Genomic DNA, 18,441 nt, shown 5'->3' on the forward strand with positions numbered 1-18,441 from the left:
CACAGACTGTCTTGAAAGCAACCTTTCTGAAAGCAGTGGTATCAACTAAAGGTTCTTCATGCGGAAGCTTAATTCTGTAGCTGTGGTTCAAATCTACCAAGTTGGTCACTGTAGGCAGGATGTGTGAGTGGGAACGTGACATTGGTGCCTAAATATGGTGGAGTAACAAGTGTCTTGAATGTATCTGAGTGTCTGAATGCAAATAACAATTGTTTCTAGTTTGAATGCAAGTGTAGCCCACACATAGTTTGTTCCCATGTGTGGCTGGATGTTTGGGGTGGAAAATGGTTATATAAATATGCAGGGGGTTATGGTTTTGTAACATGACTTTTTTTGTTGTTCCTGTATTGTGCGTTTTCTTTGGTGTTTGTTGGTGGGGAGAGTGTTTGCGACCTTGTGGGGCGGGATGTTCCGGGGGGAGAAGGGGAAGAAGACGGAGGAGGAAGAGGGTTGGAACATCACGTGGGGAGAAAGGGGAGTTGTTTTTTTTTTGAGACCGGGCGAGGAGAATGAGCAGTTTTGGGTTCGTTCTCGCTCGGGGAGGGGTTTGTGGGGAAAAAAAAAAAAAAAAACGGCGCGAGCGACAACCAGCCTGCGGGGAGTCAGGTTTTTTTTTGGAGAAGTTTAAGACTAGAGGGGGAACGGAGTATGTGTGGGAGATACCGCGTTGACCGAGTTTTTTTTCGGAGTTGGGGCGTGGAAGATTAGGGTTGGCCAGCGCGACTGGACCCGGAGAGAGAGTCGCCAGGACTCGCCATCATCGCTCCATCCTCACTGGAGAGTGAGGGTGGCTGTCGGTTTCCTGCACTGCACGAAAACCGTGAGTAACGGCGGGAATTTCCCTCGGTGGTGGACAAGGAGCTCCAGACTAAAGCGCGCCAACGAGACGAAGCCGGTACCAGAGACTGAGTCATATAAGGAAAAAAACCGTGTTCGTTTTCTTTGGTGGTGTGAATTATTATAATGTTTATTTGTGTGGACGTTTTATATTAAATGTTTGTTGGGTTTATTTCACCTGAATGTTGTGACAGTCCCTGTGTGTGTAGGTGTGAATGTTTTTTTTTGGGGAAAGGAAGGCGGGGCTGAGGTTGCTGTGTGTGACGCATGGGAGGTTTGTACTCACTGTAGTATAACAGTATAGCTGCACGACGCTAACTGGGCCTCTCCTCACCTTAGCGAGAGCCATACCCCGCAATTGGGGGAGCGACAGTGCACGCATCCCAAAGTTGTGTTATAGACACCACCGATTCACCTCCCATGATGCTAGTAATAAAAAAAAAAAAAAAAAAAAAAAAAAATCAGAATCGAGTGGGTGGGCTACACAAGAAAAACATCTTGATTTTATCAATAGCATTAAAATAAGAGATTTTAAGACAATTTATGCACATTTAAAACAAAAGAAAACGTGTTTTATTATTTATTTTTGCATTTTATTGAAAATTATTTCCAACACAGTAAACAATTATAGTAATGAAGAACAGAAACACACACTCTGTCTGAAACTGCTTGTCCCGAACAGGGTTGTGGCAACCCGGAGCCTAACGCAGGGCGTAAACCTGGAGAGGGAGGGGATGCACCCAATATGGGACGCCAGGCCATCGCAAGGCACCCCAAGCAGGACTTGAACCACAGATGCACCAGAAAGGAGGACCTGGTCAAATCCACTGAGGATCTGGATTTGGAACCATTCTGGATCCGGTGTGAGCCACTCCACAGCATTTAGTACAAACTGCCCAAATTCTGGCATCCTTGTTGAAAACTGAATATATTCTTCATGTGCCACCACCACCACCTGCCCTTTTCCATAAGTAGAGGCTGCAATAAGGATGTGCCCCGTGGGGGTCACCACCACAGGCACTGCCATCTCTCCTGTCAACATCAGCTGACCAGGTTTTGATGAATGGACAAATGGGAACTTGTCAGTCCCCTTTTCTAGAGCTCTGTACACAGACAGAGCATAAATTCTTCTTTCTTCACCTGTCACACAAGAAAAAGAGCATAAAATGGGTTAAAAATCGTATATGTCAGTTTTTATGGCTGTATAAATTGATTCATACAAAATGTTTATTTCTTGTGGGGGGTGTGGTGGTGCCGTGGGTTGGACCAGAGCCTGCTCTCTGGTGGGTCTGGGGTTCAAGTCCTGCTTGGGGTGCCTTGTGATGGACTGGCATCCTGTCCTGCACTGTAAAAAATGAATTAGTGGTGAAGCAGATTTTATTAAAAATATAAAGTAAATGATAAGTACATTTAATCTATAAAATCAAGATTTCATATTTTACATAAAATATTGGTTCATTTTCACAGAAATAATTACAGAAAATAATCGAATTGATTATTTTTAGGAGCTTTTGCGCAGCTTTTTGTTTTTAAAATGGAAAGGTGTGAGATTAAATCATTTTCTTTGAGGAGTTCAGCCTTAGCCTGTAATTTGCCGACGTCATCGAAATTTTGGCTCGCTTTCTCCCTGCGCATGCGTTAATATTCGTCAGATAGTCGTTCGTTCTTGATAATATAATAAGGTGAGTTATATAGGTATATATTTTGTAATTTAACACTTGTACTGTATCGGTACATTTATGGCAGACATAGTTTTCACTGGTTTTATGCATTTACTGAGAATCTACTTCTCTCCGTCTTTTTTCTGGCCGCATTACGAAACAACGGCGCCAAACTCGAATTAAAAATGGTGTGTCGCACTCACTGTAGTTGAGTGAGCGATCCGTTTACAGCAATCAAACCTTAAGTTATATGAGATTAACAAATAGTAGTCACATTAACGTTTTCAAGTGAAGAATCTCTGATACCTGTGGTAACAAATGCATTTTTACTGAATCTACTCTCCGCGTCTTTTTTCTGCTGAACCGTTCAGTGAACGAAAACGGCGCCAAAAACTGAATGTAAGTCTCCGATGATGTAGCCAAGTGGTATCCGTTTAGAAAGCACTGCAGTCTAACTTTTAAAAGTAAAATGCTTGTGATATGTACAGTATGTTAGTCACATTAGTTTTTTTCAAGTGAAGCATGCCATCTGTGATACCTGTGTATTACAACAATGAATCAACTGTTGGCTGCATTAAAACGGCGCCAAACTCGATATTAATAATATACTACTGTTACTGTAGGTAAGAGAACTATCCGTTTTCTACAGCAATCTAACCTTCAAAGTAAAATGCTCGTCAAATGTATGTTAGTCACACTGTTTTCAAGTGAAGTATGGCTGATAATTGTATTAACTTGGTATTTTCATACATAATTTAGCTAGGTAATTGGTGTCAACCATTGTGAATTCCAACAAACTCATTTGCAGGGTGGATTGCTTGTGCAACTTAGACGTAATACGTTTTTGCCGGACTTTTGTTGTTCCTTCGTTTTAAAGTCTAAACTAGTTTCTATAGCTGTTCACATTAAGGGATACCCCCACTTCAATGTGCTAGTGGCAAAGAATTTTTGGACAAATCAGCCACTTGGGGAGCAATTTGTGCTTGAACCCTGATGATTACCACTTGCTGTTATATTTTAAACTATCCCCCCCCCCCCTTTTTTTACAGGTATATATTGAAGACCACTATAGATGTTCAGCTGTGTAAGCATAGATTCCCTTGCAATTTAAGATTTAAAGCTCAGATTTAAGGGGTAGTTGGGTGTATGAGGATGTTGTTTGCAATCATGGTGTGGCAGTGCAAGATCTGTCAGTGGATAGCCTCCACGAAAGGAGGTGTCTTGAAGCACTGTCGATTTCATCATGGTTCATTTACACATGGCCATTTTGTACTGTGTACACACTCGAGTTGTCCATGCTCTTTCAAAACACAGAGTGCCCTTAACACACATTTAAGTAGATACCATATACATGAGGACAATCAAGTGCCAGAAGTGCTTACTTTAAATTGTAAAAGTTGTAGCACACAACATTGTTCTGAGAAGGACTATTTTCAACATTTAGGTCATCATCTTAGAAGTCATGAAACCATAGAATGTGTATTTCAAGGGTGTAACTTTAAGACAAATAGATATGGGACTTTTGTAACACACAGAAGCAGAAAACATAATCCTCACTCTTACAGAGATTTCAAGACCGATGTGTTAGTGATGAAGGAGACTGAATCACATTCATTTGATACTAAGCTGCAGGACAGTGACACTGAGAACAGATGTATAAATGGGGATTACCAAATACAAGATGAATCACAGACAGTCGTGAACAAAATAGCCTTGCTCCTGTTGAAGTTAGAGAGCATATACAATGTGTCTTCCAGATGCATTGATGACTTGGTTGAAGAACTCCGCTTTGTGTCTTGTTTGTCATCCCATTCCCAGCTGTTCAAAAACATTGTTGAATCAAGTTTAAGTAAGAATAATTGTGTCCTCAGTGAAGAGAATGTCACTGAATTTGTAAATGAACTTTGTAAGTCCACCCCTATTGTAAGAACATTAGAAGCAGGTGGTCCCCTTGGGTCTGCCTTCAAGAGAAGACAATTTTTTAAGGACAATTTTGAAGTTGTTGAACCAGTAGAATTTGTTCTAGATGCTACTGAGAGTATGCAATATCACTATGTACCTATTCTTGAGACATTGCAGCAGGTGTTGAACAGCAAAAGTATGAAATTGGACATGCTGAAACATCAAGTTTCAAGTGACCCATCCCATATTGAGTAATTTGTAGATGGCAGATATTTCAAGGAAAATAGGTTCTTTGATGGGGATGAACTAAAAGTCTCTTTGATTATTTATGTTGATGAGTTTGAGGTGTGCAATCCACTTGGAACCTCTAAGAAAAAGCACAAAATTTCAGCAGTATTTTGGGTTTTGGCCAATATGCCTCCCAAATTGCGATCTACTCTGACATCAATACATTTGGCTATTCTTAGCAAAGGTGATGATGTAAGAAGGTTTGGATATGATGTAGTTTTGGAACCACTTTTGAAAGATATTTGTGTCTTGGAACAGGAAGGAGTTTTCATTGCTAGTGTTGGAAAAACCATCAAAGGGACTGTACTTCGTGTTGTAGCAGACAACCTTGGTGCCCATACTCTCAGTGGTTTAGTTGAAAGTTTTACCGGGGATTACATCTGTAGGTTCTGTTTAGGATGTCGTAGTGAATTCTAGCAGAAAGAAGTAAGATCAGGGGCTTTTCCACAAAGGACAAAAGAGGCATATGTTGAGACTATGAAGGTAAATCCTACACTTACCCATTGTTCTGGTGTCAAAAAGGCTTGTCCACTGACAGAGAAACTGACACATTTTCACTTTGCCACTGGTTATCCTCCAGATATAGCTCATGACTTATTTGAAGGTATCATTCCAGTAGAGCTAGTACTGTGCCTCTCTGTTCTTATCAAGAAAAAATACATCACATTAAGTGAACTGAATGACTCAATTAAAAACTTCCCCTACAAATGGACTGACAAAACTAACAGCCCCCAATCGATACCCCAAAATTTTGCTACTCGCCATAGCGTAGGGGGAAATGCACATGAGAACTGGGCACTAATCAGACTTCTGCCACTCTTTATTGGGTCAAAGATACCTTTGGATGAACCAGCATGGCACATTCTCATGATTTTAAAAGACATCATTGAACTTGTCGTGTCACCTGTCCACACAGCAGAAAGTATTGCTTTCCTTGACTCAAAGATATCTGAACATCGCCATCTATTTTTAAGTGTGTTTCCAAATGAACGACTGCTTCCAAAACACCACTTCTTGGAGCACTATCCTCAAATGATTGAAGCCTTTGGACCACTTGTTGGACTTTGGACAATGCGATTTGAAGCAAAACACAGTTTCTTTAAACGTGTAGTGAGGGATACTACCAACTTCAGAAATGTTTTGCTGTCACTCGCTACAAGGCACCAAATGATGATGGCTTACCACTCCTATGCAAGCACTGTGACACCTTCAGTGTGTGTCAGTAAGGTGCACAAAATGCCTGTGGAATTGGTACATGCAGAGGTACAGGAGGCCATAAGAAAATTATCACCAAACCAAACAAGTGTGCAGTTGGCCAATGCTGTATCTTACTGTGGAACAACATACAAAGTGGGCATGATATTGCCTTATGGTTGTACTGGAGGTCTCCCTGACTTTGTTGAGATTCTTCAGATAGTTGTTTTGGACAAAGGTCTCAGTTTCATTGTCAAGACTCTTATTGCTTATTACAATGAGCATCTAAGATCATATCACCTTGAGTCATCTGGGCATTTTCTTCTTGTTGAGCATAGAGCACTTGGTGATTCTTATCCTTTGGCAGCTTATTGTGTTGGTAAAAATCGTTTGGTTACTCTGAAGCGTTACATAGGTTGTACATTTTAGATTGTTATATGATCTCACAAACTATTCAGGTTTAGGTCTGTGTTATTTCTTGCTTTGTGCTAATTTTATAAATGACTATCACTTCTTTTATTGTCTTAGGTCTAAGATACAACATGGACCCTGCTAAAAGTTCTTATTAAGGAGCAAATCAGGAAGCTAGTCCTTCCCTTAGGAATCCCAAATACTGTAGATGAATTGAAATTAGCTGTAAAGGAAGCATTTGTTATAACCGAGGAGTTTAGCCTACAGTACATGGACTCTGATTTTCATGACTTTTTCACACTTACTTCTACTGACCAGATTCAACACAAGGATACAATCAAAGTTGTTTTCCCTTCGCCTGTGGTGCTGACATTCTGTACTCAACATAATCCCATCCCTAGCACCAGTACATTACAGTTTGAAGAGGAATCATCTGCCGTTGCATTTATACATAGTTCGTCAGGTTACAGTGGGGCAGATGTATCTACATTCCAGTCAGATGATGCACTTTCCTCTTCTTCTCAAGATACACTCATCCTTTCTCCACAGAGTAGCCCAGACAGGCTACCATGGCCCCAAGAATTTCCAATCCCATATTTCTCTCCAGAAGTACAGATCGTGCTTGAAAAGGCAATGGAGGCCTACATGAGAGATGGCACTCTTATGAGTGTCCAAAATGTAAATAGAAATATAACTGAAAGGCTGACTCAGGCTATTCATGCTTATACAGCATATCCTTCAGGTATGCAGATTATCTGTGTGGCAGAAGCACTTGTTCGGCAATATCCATGTCTAAAAGAACCTGGTTCCTTAAGTGGGTATTTTGGTTGGCAGATGAGTCTTAAGTACAAAATGGCTGATTACAGAAGGCGACTCAGCAAGTTTGGTTGTCCTGAAGTTACATGTAACACGCTGAAAAATAAGAGTCCTGAGAACAGGAAACCCGCAAAGGATGTCAAAAAGCCAAGGAAAGCAGAAGTGAATTACCTGCCACCATACCCAACAGGTCAGAGTGAAGAGAGTTTGGAGCAAGAAGGGTTGGAATTGCTTAGTGAAGTAAAAAAGAAGGACAATACCAAGTGATCAAAGCAAAAATGGCAAAAACTTTCGCGCTCAGAAGACATGAAGTTGTCAACCTGTCCCCCAGAGTTGTGGATTTTAAAGACAGATGGCCTGCACTGTTTAACCCCCAGCAGGTGAGTCATTAAATGACAACCTTTTATCCTTACAGCACTTCTCTAATATGTGATTTCAAGTATTGCTAAAAACAACATATGAAAAATTTAATTTATTGCTGTAGACAAGTTATACATTAAATGACATATCACGTAGCTATTGTAAAGGTAAATTAGTAATAATGCTGTGTCTTTGTGAAGAACAAAGCCAATAGTGAGGTGCAGTACCCTTTAATGTCACATCTGTCTGACAATGTAATTTATCACCCATCAGGGGATTCATGAAACCCTGTGTGTTTATTGTTGAAATAGTTCCTCAATATGTCATGTGATTCTGATTCATTCTGAAGAACAAGATATGTCATTTTATATATTGATTAAATTACATTTAAAGCAACTTTTAATAACAGTAATTTCATGTTTTGGTTAAGACATGCAAGTTTATGCATTGCTTATAACATTACATTCCATAAACTTACATAAAGACAATATAGTGAGGTGCCCTATAAATGCAGTACATTTCTATAAATCGCTTATATTTTGATTTTTTGTTTTGTTATTTCCTTTCAGATAAATGAAGAATTCAGGAGAATTACCACTTTGGATTTAGAGCCAAAATTTATGCAGATGTTGGACCAGTATACCCCAAAGCTGTTGAGCATATTTTGTGCCAAAGGAGGAGCAATTAGGCAAACTTTGCAGGACAAAATGGTTGCCATTCATCAGGTATTTTAAAATAATGTAATCTTTAATCGATTTGGTTGGATATATTTAACAAGATCTTAGAGATTGTTGGCACTGGTAATCAATAGTACATTTTGCTACATTTTAGAACCCTGGTGGTGTTATTATTGACCAGACAAGAGAAGTTGTCATTCGTTGCTTGGTTCATTACTTGGGTGAAAAGGATGATGATCTCATCCAGGAATACCATGTAAGTATCTATCTTACAAAATACTAAGAATTAACCAAAAAAAAAAAATTGTATGTTTTATGAGTTTGGAATTTTGTATTTGTGCTCAAGTAAAACAAACTGAGTTGTGATTAAACACAATATTTTTAAAAAATCTCTTGTGTTTTGAGTTTTCAGAAAAATATATTGAATCTCCAAAGTCTGTACTGATCAAGGGAATTCCCATGTTCTGTTCTTTGTCTTCTGTAGTGTGCCGAAACAGATTTTCAGCAAGATCTCATGCACCACACAATGAAAATTTCTGTCTTTAAGAGGGGTGAGCAGGATGACATCAGCATTGTCTTGGAGGGTGCCCAAGTAGTGAGTGGTTTAGGAAATGTGGCTAAAGCTTGTGCAGTTCTTCTTGGCCTCACCTATGCTCTAAATCTGAGCTACCCTAAACAGCTCAGGTATACATCTGAAGCATTTCAAAAGCTGATCTTAGAGTTGGACACTTGTAAGTTTTCACCCAAAATGCAGTCTCTTAAGAATAAGCTTGCTTAATGTAGTCATGCAATACAATTTACTTGGCTGAACACAGTGTTAAAACAAGCATTGACACACAAGTTACATTCTTTAAAATGTTTTAAGATTTACACCACAAAAATGAATATTTTAGTGATGCAACATCAGACCACAGTATGAGGTTTGGCAAATTTTCAGTTCAGGTACAGTTCATCTGTATAATTATGTAGAAATTTGGGACAGTAATATGGCAATTTATGTTACTTGTAACTTATGTTTTATACAAATTTGTAATTGTAGAAATTTTGAAAATGTGTACATTTTTGTTTTGTTGACTTTTATATATCAGATTGAGATCTGATGATTATTTTTAGTATTTTAGCATTTGAATATGCCATAAAATTTATTTTTTGATGAATACAAAACCTGTCCAATACAAATAAAACATTGTACAAATATTACAAAATAAATACTTAACTACATGTGCCTGTGAGTTTTTTTTCTCATATTTTGTAAGTTTTATTGAAGTTCTTTATTGGTTTGTGAGAATTGGACTGCTGCTTTAATTTTACCTAGATTCTTACATTTCTTGGAACTGTACAAATCAGAATTAAAAAAGAGAAATGTTTTAATATTTAAAATGTAATTCATCCAATACAATTATGCAATGCAGTAATTTAAAAAGTCACACAAAAGTAAAGCAAGGCTTAATTGATTTACGTAGTTTAAGTTAAAGTAATGTTCTAACTCCATCAAAAGCAACCAAGTAATATTACTAAATTTATTTGTTAGATAACTTAAAATAATTAGTAGAATGAACAAGTTTTTTTTAGATGCTGTTGCTTTGTGGACATAAATAATTTTGGTAAATTAACTTGATTTCATCAAGTAGATTTCACTTAATATATGCTGTTGACAATTACTTAAAATTATTGCTGTAATATTTTTCCCTGAATTTTTTTGTAGAACCACATATCACTTTTTACAGTGTGGGTGTGTCCCCTCCCCCTCCAGCCTTATGCTCTGTGTTGCTGGGTAGGTTCCGACTTCCTGCGACCCCATATGGGACAAGTGGTTCAGGTGTGTGTGTGTGTGTGTGTGTGTGTGTGTGTGTGTGTTTTTATTTCTTAAACAAAGTATAGTCTTCTTCTACCTTAGGAATGTAGTACTTCATAGCCATCGTGGTTATGGCACATTATGTTTTTAAGGTTTTAATGGTCTTGAATTTGAAAACAAAACACCTGTGTTGGTCTTCAGCTACAATGGGTGTCAGTTGTGGTTGTTTTTTTCTTTGTCAAGATTCTGAATATCTTTCAGTATAATATTACTGAGGATATTTAGTGAATTGTTGTCTAGTTCAATTTTATGTTAAAGTTGTTTTCAAACTTATATACTCTTTTCAAAACTGTTATATTTAAATATGCAAATTGGGCTGTCGACAAGAGTTTTGCCAGTGTTGGAGTTCGATTTATAAGAGTCCATGAATCTTGAGAGATGTGGTCATCAAATGCATTTTGTGTGAAAGCAATAAAAAAATTATCCAGATTTTAGTCCAGAATGATTGATGCTATGTAAACCCTGAAGTGCTGAAAAAGTTAACTTAGTATTCATAAAAGCATATAACCAAGTGTGAAAAGAAAAAAAAACAAAAAACATTATTATGATACTGTCAGTTATGAACTTGGGAAATCAGTCAATAACTGAAACAATGCTATTATTACCTGTAATCTGATTTAGAAATCCTATTTAATCTAGAATGCCTAACTCTTGACTTTCAGATGGGAGTTTTTTGTTTCCTCAGGCTCCGTGGCCAGCGTATTTAGCAGACCCACCCGAGTGATGGCCAAGACTTGACTGATGTTTAGTTGATTTATTGAAACTTTAACTTGACAACCTCCACCAGAGCTGGTGTAAAAAAACAAAACAAATATTTAACATTTAATTTCCGTTTCGCCCTTCGCTTCGGCAACCAGAGCTGTACACACTAAACAGCCGTAACCATCTCGTTTCCATGGAGAAAAAAATTACAATTACATAAAATAAAATAAGAAAAAACATTCACAACAATATATTACATGTACAAAGCTTGTGCCTCTTCAGAGGATTGCTAATCTTTATATTAAATAAATTCTTTAGTTCTTGTAGCATGCAGTTAACCACTGGCTGAGCTAAATTATATCTGCACGCCAACTGGATTAAACTAATTCGGCAACTAAATGCAGGGCTCTTTGGAAAACGAGAGTGTCAAAATTAGCCTCCTTTTAATAATTGTACGCAGTAATATGACAAAATAAAAGTACAAATATACAATAGGAAAACAAATTTAAAAAGGTATTCATGAAGGAAGATAAGCTTTAATTTAAACAGCAACTGGAGTCCTTTACAATATTGAATATTTATAGCTACAAATGAATTGACAACGTATTGTGGCGCACAGCGCCGTGGGTTTGGATGGGGCGAAGAAGGACGCAGAGGCAGCGTTCACAGGGTTCACGAGCACACAGGTAAATAACGTTTTCGCTCCAGGGGCCCGATCCCTCCAGGACCTGCGCATCTAACCAGCCTTCCCCAGCCTGCTTAGGGCCCTCAGGCTCTCTTCTCTTTCTCTCCCTGGCATACGCACCCCCTTATATTCGCCGTACGTCACCACAATCTAACCAATTACAATAAACACATATCCCGCTCAAATACAATAACGCGGGTCGTTACAGTATTACGGCAGTCCTTAGGAAACAGTTTTATTTGTTTCTTTGCCAGATGTATTTGTTTCCTTGCCTTTTGCCTTTGTTCAGTGCTTTGTGTCACTGTGTGATGAGCGCTCTATATAGTGTTTATGTATTAATTCAGCTTTTAATGTCAAAAAATTAAATAAATACAAGAGAAATGTAAGAAAATTATGCAACTGAACTTGCAGTCTGAGCAAACTGACATGGTGTCTCACATGCCGTGCTTGTGTGTGTCTGTGTGTGTGGGAGTTTTAATTTCTCATAAGAGCACAAACAGGAGAGTAAGTGCAAAGATGTTCACTAAACGTGTGTACAACTGTAACTGCCGCCTGGTGTGCTGCTGTCCATGTGTATCACTCGTAGGAGGCTTTGAAAGATGCAAGAGGCTCCTTTTTGACATGCCGTTTTGCTGCTTACTGTGACTTCACAGTTTTTTGTAATTGAAATTGTTTACATATACAAAGAAAAAGGTGTTAAATAATGTTTTCCGCGAATCCAAATCAGACAAATGTATGTCTTCAGGGGTGACTGTATTATTGAAAAAACAAAAGATGAACATTTGAAGCTGTCCTATATTGTTTTCATTCTGTTTGCATACTCAGTTTAAAATTATATTTTTGGGCATGTCTTGCAAAACCTCTGTGAAGCTTTCACGTCCTCGGGGTTTTGCAGTTTTAGCGGTTTCTTGCTGCGTGCCTACGATTCCTGTTCCTGATTCCTGACCCTCGCCTGTTTCCCGACTACTGAGTTTCTCTGGCAGCTGTTGTGACGTTCGTGCCTAGAAGACCTTCGCCGGTCCCTGACTTTGATCTTGTCTTGCTCTTTGAACCTCATGAAGGAATAAAACCAATCCTCAGATGGCTCCTCAACATGTCTGCCTCTTGTCAACCCAACACCATCACACTGCTGATAATAGCATCCTACAAAAAACTTTTGTCCCACTAGAAAAAATAAAACTATTTTGCTCACCTTGTGTGTGCTCTCCTATCTTTGCTCTATTATTTCTGCCATTGAAAAGTCTAAAGTTTTGGAAGTTTTCAATTTGCAACACTATAAAAATAAGTGATAGTTTGCATGATGTGTAGAGAAAGTAATTCATAACATTTCTAATGCACACATGGTGCTGCATTTTAGTAATACATTTACTCATTCAACTAAAACTTTTACCTCAAGCAATTTATATTTACGTACTCATTTAAACAGCTTAGTATTTTTACTGGAGCAATTCAGAGAAAGTACCTTGTTTAAGGGTTCTCCAGCTGGAGGTAGGAGATGAACCTGAAACCGCTTAATGAAAAGGCAATGCTGCTAATCATGACACTACCACAAATATTATGGAAATTCTGGTATTAGCTGGAGTAATGTAGTACAACTAATTACTAGTAATAAATGTATGAATCATTTACAATGGAAGTTGGTAAATAATGCTGTAAGAATTATAGATGAATTATAGACTTATAAATCAGATGCACTTTAAACATTCAAAAACACACATTGTCTGAAACCACCTGTCCCAAGCGGGGCCAGGGCAAACCGAAGCCTAACCTGGCAATACACTGCACAACGCTGGGAGGGGAAACCACACAGGGCAGGATGCAGGGCACCCAAAGCAGGACATGAACCCCAGACCCACCAGAGAGCAGGCACAGGACAAACCCACTGTGCCACTGCACCCCCACCCTCCATATTCAAAAACTTTTAAGCTAATGTTAGAAATATGAATGTTTAAAATACGAGCACTGAATATGTTGCTGTTGTTCCAATGTGTAGAACAGCACATTTTAAATCAAGGGTTATCCATACAGTACCTGACATAGTTGCTGTGTCCCAATATGTCCTGGACTGAACTTGTAGGCAGTATTGTTCATATGCTGGCTTCTCCTGAGCTGAAAGTATGGCAAAGATTTCTGTTCATCTTAGGCTGTTCATCCCGACCAGATGTATGAATAAACATGCTACTCAGAAACACAAAAATGCATGAAACCAAGAGGACAACCGTGATTCAGAATGAAGGACACGGACTGACCTCAGACACTTACTTTTGCTATTTGCAGATGCCAGCACAAACACTGCAGCGATGATGATGAGGAAGAAGAACCTCATTACTGTTGCCAAACACAGACTGTCTTGAAAGCAACCTTTCTGAAAGCAGTGGTGTCAACTAAAGGTTCTTCATGCGGAAGCCTAATTCTGTAGCTGTGGTTCAAATCTAGCAAGTTGGTCACTGCAGGCAGGATGTGTGAGTGGGGACGTGACATCGGTGCCTAAATATGGTGGAGTAACGAGTGTCTTAGAATGCAAATAACAATTGTTTCTAGATTAAATGTAAGAAAAACATCTTGAATTTATTAATACCATTAAAATAAGAGATTCTAAGACAATTTATGCACATTTAAAACAAAAGAAGATGTGTTTATTTATTATTTATTAGGGGGGGCGCGGGGGCATGGTGGCGCAGTGGGTTGGACCGCAGTCCTGCTCTCTGGTAGGTCTGGGGTTCGAGTCCCACTTGGGGTGCCTTGTGACGGACTGGCGTCCTGTCCTGGGTGTGTCCCCTCCCCCTCCGGCCTTACGCCCTGTGTTGCCGGGTTAGGCTCCGGTTCCCTGTGACCCCGTATGGGACAAGTGGTTCTGAAAGTGTGTGTGTGTGTGTGTGTGTGTGTATTATTTATTATTGCATTTTGTTGAAAATTATTTTCCAATACAGTAAACAATTATAGCACACACACACACACACACACACACAAAACTGCTTGTCCCTTCCGGGGTCGTGGGGAGCCGGAGCCTAACCCAGCAACACAGGCCATAAGGCTGGAGGGGAGGGGACACACCTAGAACAGGATGTCAGGCCATCGCAAGGCACTCCAAGCAGGACTTGAACCCCGAATGCAGCGGAGAGCAGGACCTGCTCAAACCTGCTGCGCCACCTCACCCCTACAATAAAGAACAGTTTATTAAAATAAAAAAAAACAATTTCTCGTAATAGAAATTCCCTCTCCACTGTGATCCAGCCATAGGCTACAGTGACCCTGAGCCCACCCTAGAAAGAACAGGATGCCAGGTTAGACCAGGTCACTGCAGGGGAGCTCTCTCACATTCACACTGTCACACTTTTCCACTGATGCTTTTATGAGCTCAACCTATTCCACTCTTACCACAGAAGAGTATAAAAAGCTCTACGCCACCAGGGGAATCCCGTTTAAGACAACACACCTTCTGAAGACTTCAGTGACAACTACATCTATGTCCACAGCCTCTGCTTTTACCTGCTTTGTCCTCAACAACATCTCGTAATAGAAATCTCCATCCATTGCTGCAAACAGCTTATCCAGAAGATGATCACACACTCTCTGAGTGACACTTCATAGTCACCGCTTCATTCACACTGGATGTTTTTGGACCATGGAAGGATGCCAGCATACGAGAAGGAAGCCCCTAAAACAGGAACAAAATGTTAACTATACATGACGGTTTCAGTCAAAACCACAACACCATTGCTGTGAAACCCCAATGTGAAACCCTCACTGCTACACCATTATACCACCAAAACTGGATTTTATTTTTCACAAAACACACAATGTTTCCATCAAATTCATTAGCTCTATGTATTCCTGTATGGGACTGTTTTGAACAAGGTGACACAAGGAACTGGGAAAATTTTTTTTTCCAAATGAGATGATATTGCTGTGCTCTCAAGTAGTGCTACTACAGATATGGTTCTGGACACATCATCTTTATTGAACACATAGATACATACATATCTGCAATGAACACCAGCCTTGACAAAGGTCCAACACACAGCACAAGAAAGCCTTCTGAACAGTTGAGAACCCCCAAGGTCAGGAACATCACCTCACACATAGTAATTTACATGAGCACCCCTCAGCAGTGTTACAATACACACATACTGTCAGAAACCATTTGTCCCAAGCAGGGTTGTGACGAGCCAGAGTCTAACCCGGCAACAGGGGACACAAGGCTGGAGGGGGAGGGGACACACTCAGGACAGGATCCCAGTCCATTGCAAAGCACCAGCTCATCACAACTTGTGCAATACAGTACAAGTCCTGGCTGTTAAAGAGTAAGAAGAAAGTAGGAAAATGTAGAACTCCCAAATGACTGTCTTCATTTCAGCTAATTTCAGATGTAGAATCATCAACGACATATGCATCTTAAGTTGAGTAAAATTCAATAAACCACCAGTTTTCTTCATTTTTTGCATGTCTGGAATGTCTTCATGTTTCTGTCTCTATCTTGTCCTGGAACAATGATCAGTTCTTATCTGAAGCACCTGAATGTTGTCGCCTGATTACCTGAAGGGCCGACATTTGAATCCCACTTCTCCTGCATGTTCCTAGATCGAGGAACTTACCTCTAAACAGTATGCTGCAACAGCTGTAAGTAGCTTAGTGTGTAAACATTGCAAGTCACCTTAAGCAAAGGTGTTAGCTACATAAACAATAAGAATAAAGAATCACCAACAACATCAGCTTGTGATGTTTCACCTGCTGTCCCTAGATGGTAGCATGGTTTTTTACCTCAATTTACACGTAGCATAAAATGTAACTGTAAGCTTTTTTCCCCATCACTTCAAACAGGCCTTTTGTTAAAGAACCCAAATTTATTGCTTTAAATCTTAATAACCTACTATATTGTGCACTTGAGTTTAGGTGCTCAACCTAATTCCATTAAAATGTTTATCTGTGTAAAATGTCTGATTTCATTTAGAACATCACAAATTGTAATCAAACCAGAGACAATTCCATTGTTTAAACAAAGAAGCTGCTATAAATAATTTTGCAAGATGAACTGTAGCCTTCTTTTATGTGATCAGGAAAGGAGAAGGGGCGACCTTGGCAGGAGTTGCTTTCCTGTGCAACACTCAATTTCTTCCTGTTCAGTGGCTGGAGTGAGAGTTGAGACACAGTGGATGAAATAGGCACCACTCTAAGGCAACACATCTGTGGAAAACGCACCTGCATTTCAGTACATAAAACCACATCCACACCCTGCGACGTTGTACTAATCGCACATTTTCTTTAATACTGTAACAGCGCGGAGGGGAGTAAATGCGTAAATAGTTGGCATTAGTGTTTATATGTGTGTACATAGTTGTGTGTGGTTTCTGATTGGTTGTCGTCCTATTTATATTCAGTGTTCAAGAGTGGGATTCTGGGGAGTCCCGGGGGGAACCCCTTAACCATAGGGTGCAGCAGGGGGGCTGGGAGTGACCCAGGGGGATTCTAAGGTGTTCTGTGTCTTGTATTGTCTGAAGTGTCTTTGTAAGGACTGTGGTGGGAGACATATATGCTTTCAATAAAGTGCGTGTTTCTTTTACCCCTGTCTGTCAAGCTAGTTTCTAGTAGCTGCGTGGGGGGATGCTACAATACAGACTGCAAACTATTTTAGTCTTCTGCCCATAATGACCTCAGTAAGGCAACTTGAAACCCACTTTTCATTAGTTTCCCACCACAAAGACCACACACCACTGAGGATGGTGTCACAGCACAACCTGTTCTTTTGTATGGTTCAGCCTTTCCTTTGCTGTACTTGTGTTGTATCTTTTATTGTTTAGGTTGGTTTTGTTTGATGTTGTGTGGAGAGGTGCAGTTTGTATTTGGTTCCCAACTTGTGATTGTTGATAAGCGGTTGGCACTAAGTTTGAATTTGTATTATTTAGGATGTGATTTATAGAACTGCCACTAGATGGCTACAAGAGAAGAAGAAAAGTTTTCCTTGGAGTGTGTACAAATTGAGCAACAAACTTTTTTTTTTGGTATTTTAATTAAATATAACGTTGTTATTGGAAACCCAGAAGTCAGTCTCGTCATTTGTGAACTCAAGAAGCTGCAACGGTGTTAGTGATAACATTTTTTGGTGCCGAAACCTGGGAAGGGAGATGAACTAAACGGATAGCTCGTTGCAGAGAGTTGATGTCCATGCCTTCGATTAAGGAAGCGAGTCTCCGCGAATTGGAAAAGGAAAAAGAAGACAAAATAACAATAGATGAGCTAGATGCAGATGTTGCAAAAACCACGGACCATCAGGACCACGTTAACCTCTGGACGTCCAGTGCTAACCAAACTGATTGAATGTCAGACTGAAGCGGCGGAAGGAGTAAGGGTGGCCTGGCTAAGTGATGTGAGTATGCATACAGACAGATTAAGTAATAGATCATCGGTGAAATTACTGAAGCTGTCTCTAAGCAAATTAATGGAGAAATATGTCTTTAGTAAGAGTTCTGGGATCAGGTTGAAACCGTTATCCATGAAAACACAGAATTCAGCAAAACGGAGAAGTTTGCTTATTTAAATTCACACCTCGTAGGACCTGCTGCTCAAGCCGTTGCAGGACTAAAAATATCCGACAGCAATTTTGATGCAGCAATTTATATGTTGAAGGAAAGATTTGGAAGAAAGGACCTTGTGGTGAGTGTGCACATGTCCAAATTATTGAAATTGACTCCAGTAAAAAAATTTTCCGATGTTGAAGCATTAAGATGACTGTAAGACAAGTATCACGACGCAGGAACGAGCGGAGCGGCAACACCTGTGACTAATTGACTCACAGGATAAAAGGCGCTCCGGGTCAGCAAAACAAGGCAGATTTTTGCAAACGCCCTTGTGGTTTTGCAGTATCAGCGATCTCGTGTTCTGTATCTACAACCTCTGTTCCCGATTCCTGACCTTCGCCTGTTTTCTGATCACCGAGTTTTCCTTGCCCTCGTTGTGACGTTCGCGCCTTGAAGATCTTTCGCCTGTCTTTGACCTTGATCCTGTCCTGCCCTTTGAATCTGGAGAAACGAATAAAACCAACCCACACTTGGGTTC

The 18,441-nt window shown here is 39.7% G+C and overlaps 1 protein-coding gene across 1 annotated transcript; it reads left to right on the forward strand.

The window, feature by feature from the left end:
- The first annotated feature begins 5,167 nt into the window (after nt 1-5,167).
- LOC114909124 (uncharacterized) lies at nt 5,168-9,013 on the forward strand. Its single transcript, XM_029245983.1, has 4 exons — nt 5,168-7,489; nt 8,039-8,194; nt 8,301-8,402; nt 8,631-9,013. Exons 1-4 carry the CDS (start codon nt 7,388-7,390, stop codon nt 8,922-8,924), a joined length of 654 nt encoding a protein of 217 aa, XP_029101816.1. The 5' UTR covers nt 5,168-7,387; the 3' UTR covers nt 8,925-9,013.
- Nucleotides 9,014-18,441: the final 9,428 nt, after the last annotated feature.

Source organism: Scleropages formosus, chromosome 18, assembly GCF_900964775.1.
Source record: "Scleropages formosus chromosome 18, fSclFor1.1, whole genome shotgun sequence".
In the NCBI taxonomy this organism is placed as follows: domain Eukaryota; kingdom Metazoa; phylum Chordata; class Actinopteri; order Osteoglossiformes; family Osteoglossidae; genus Scleropages; species Scleropages formosus.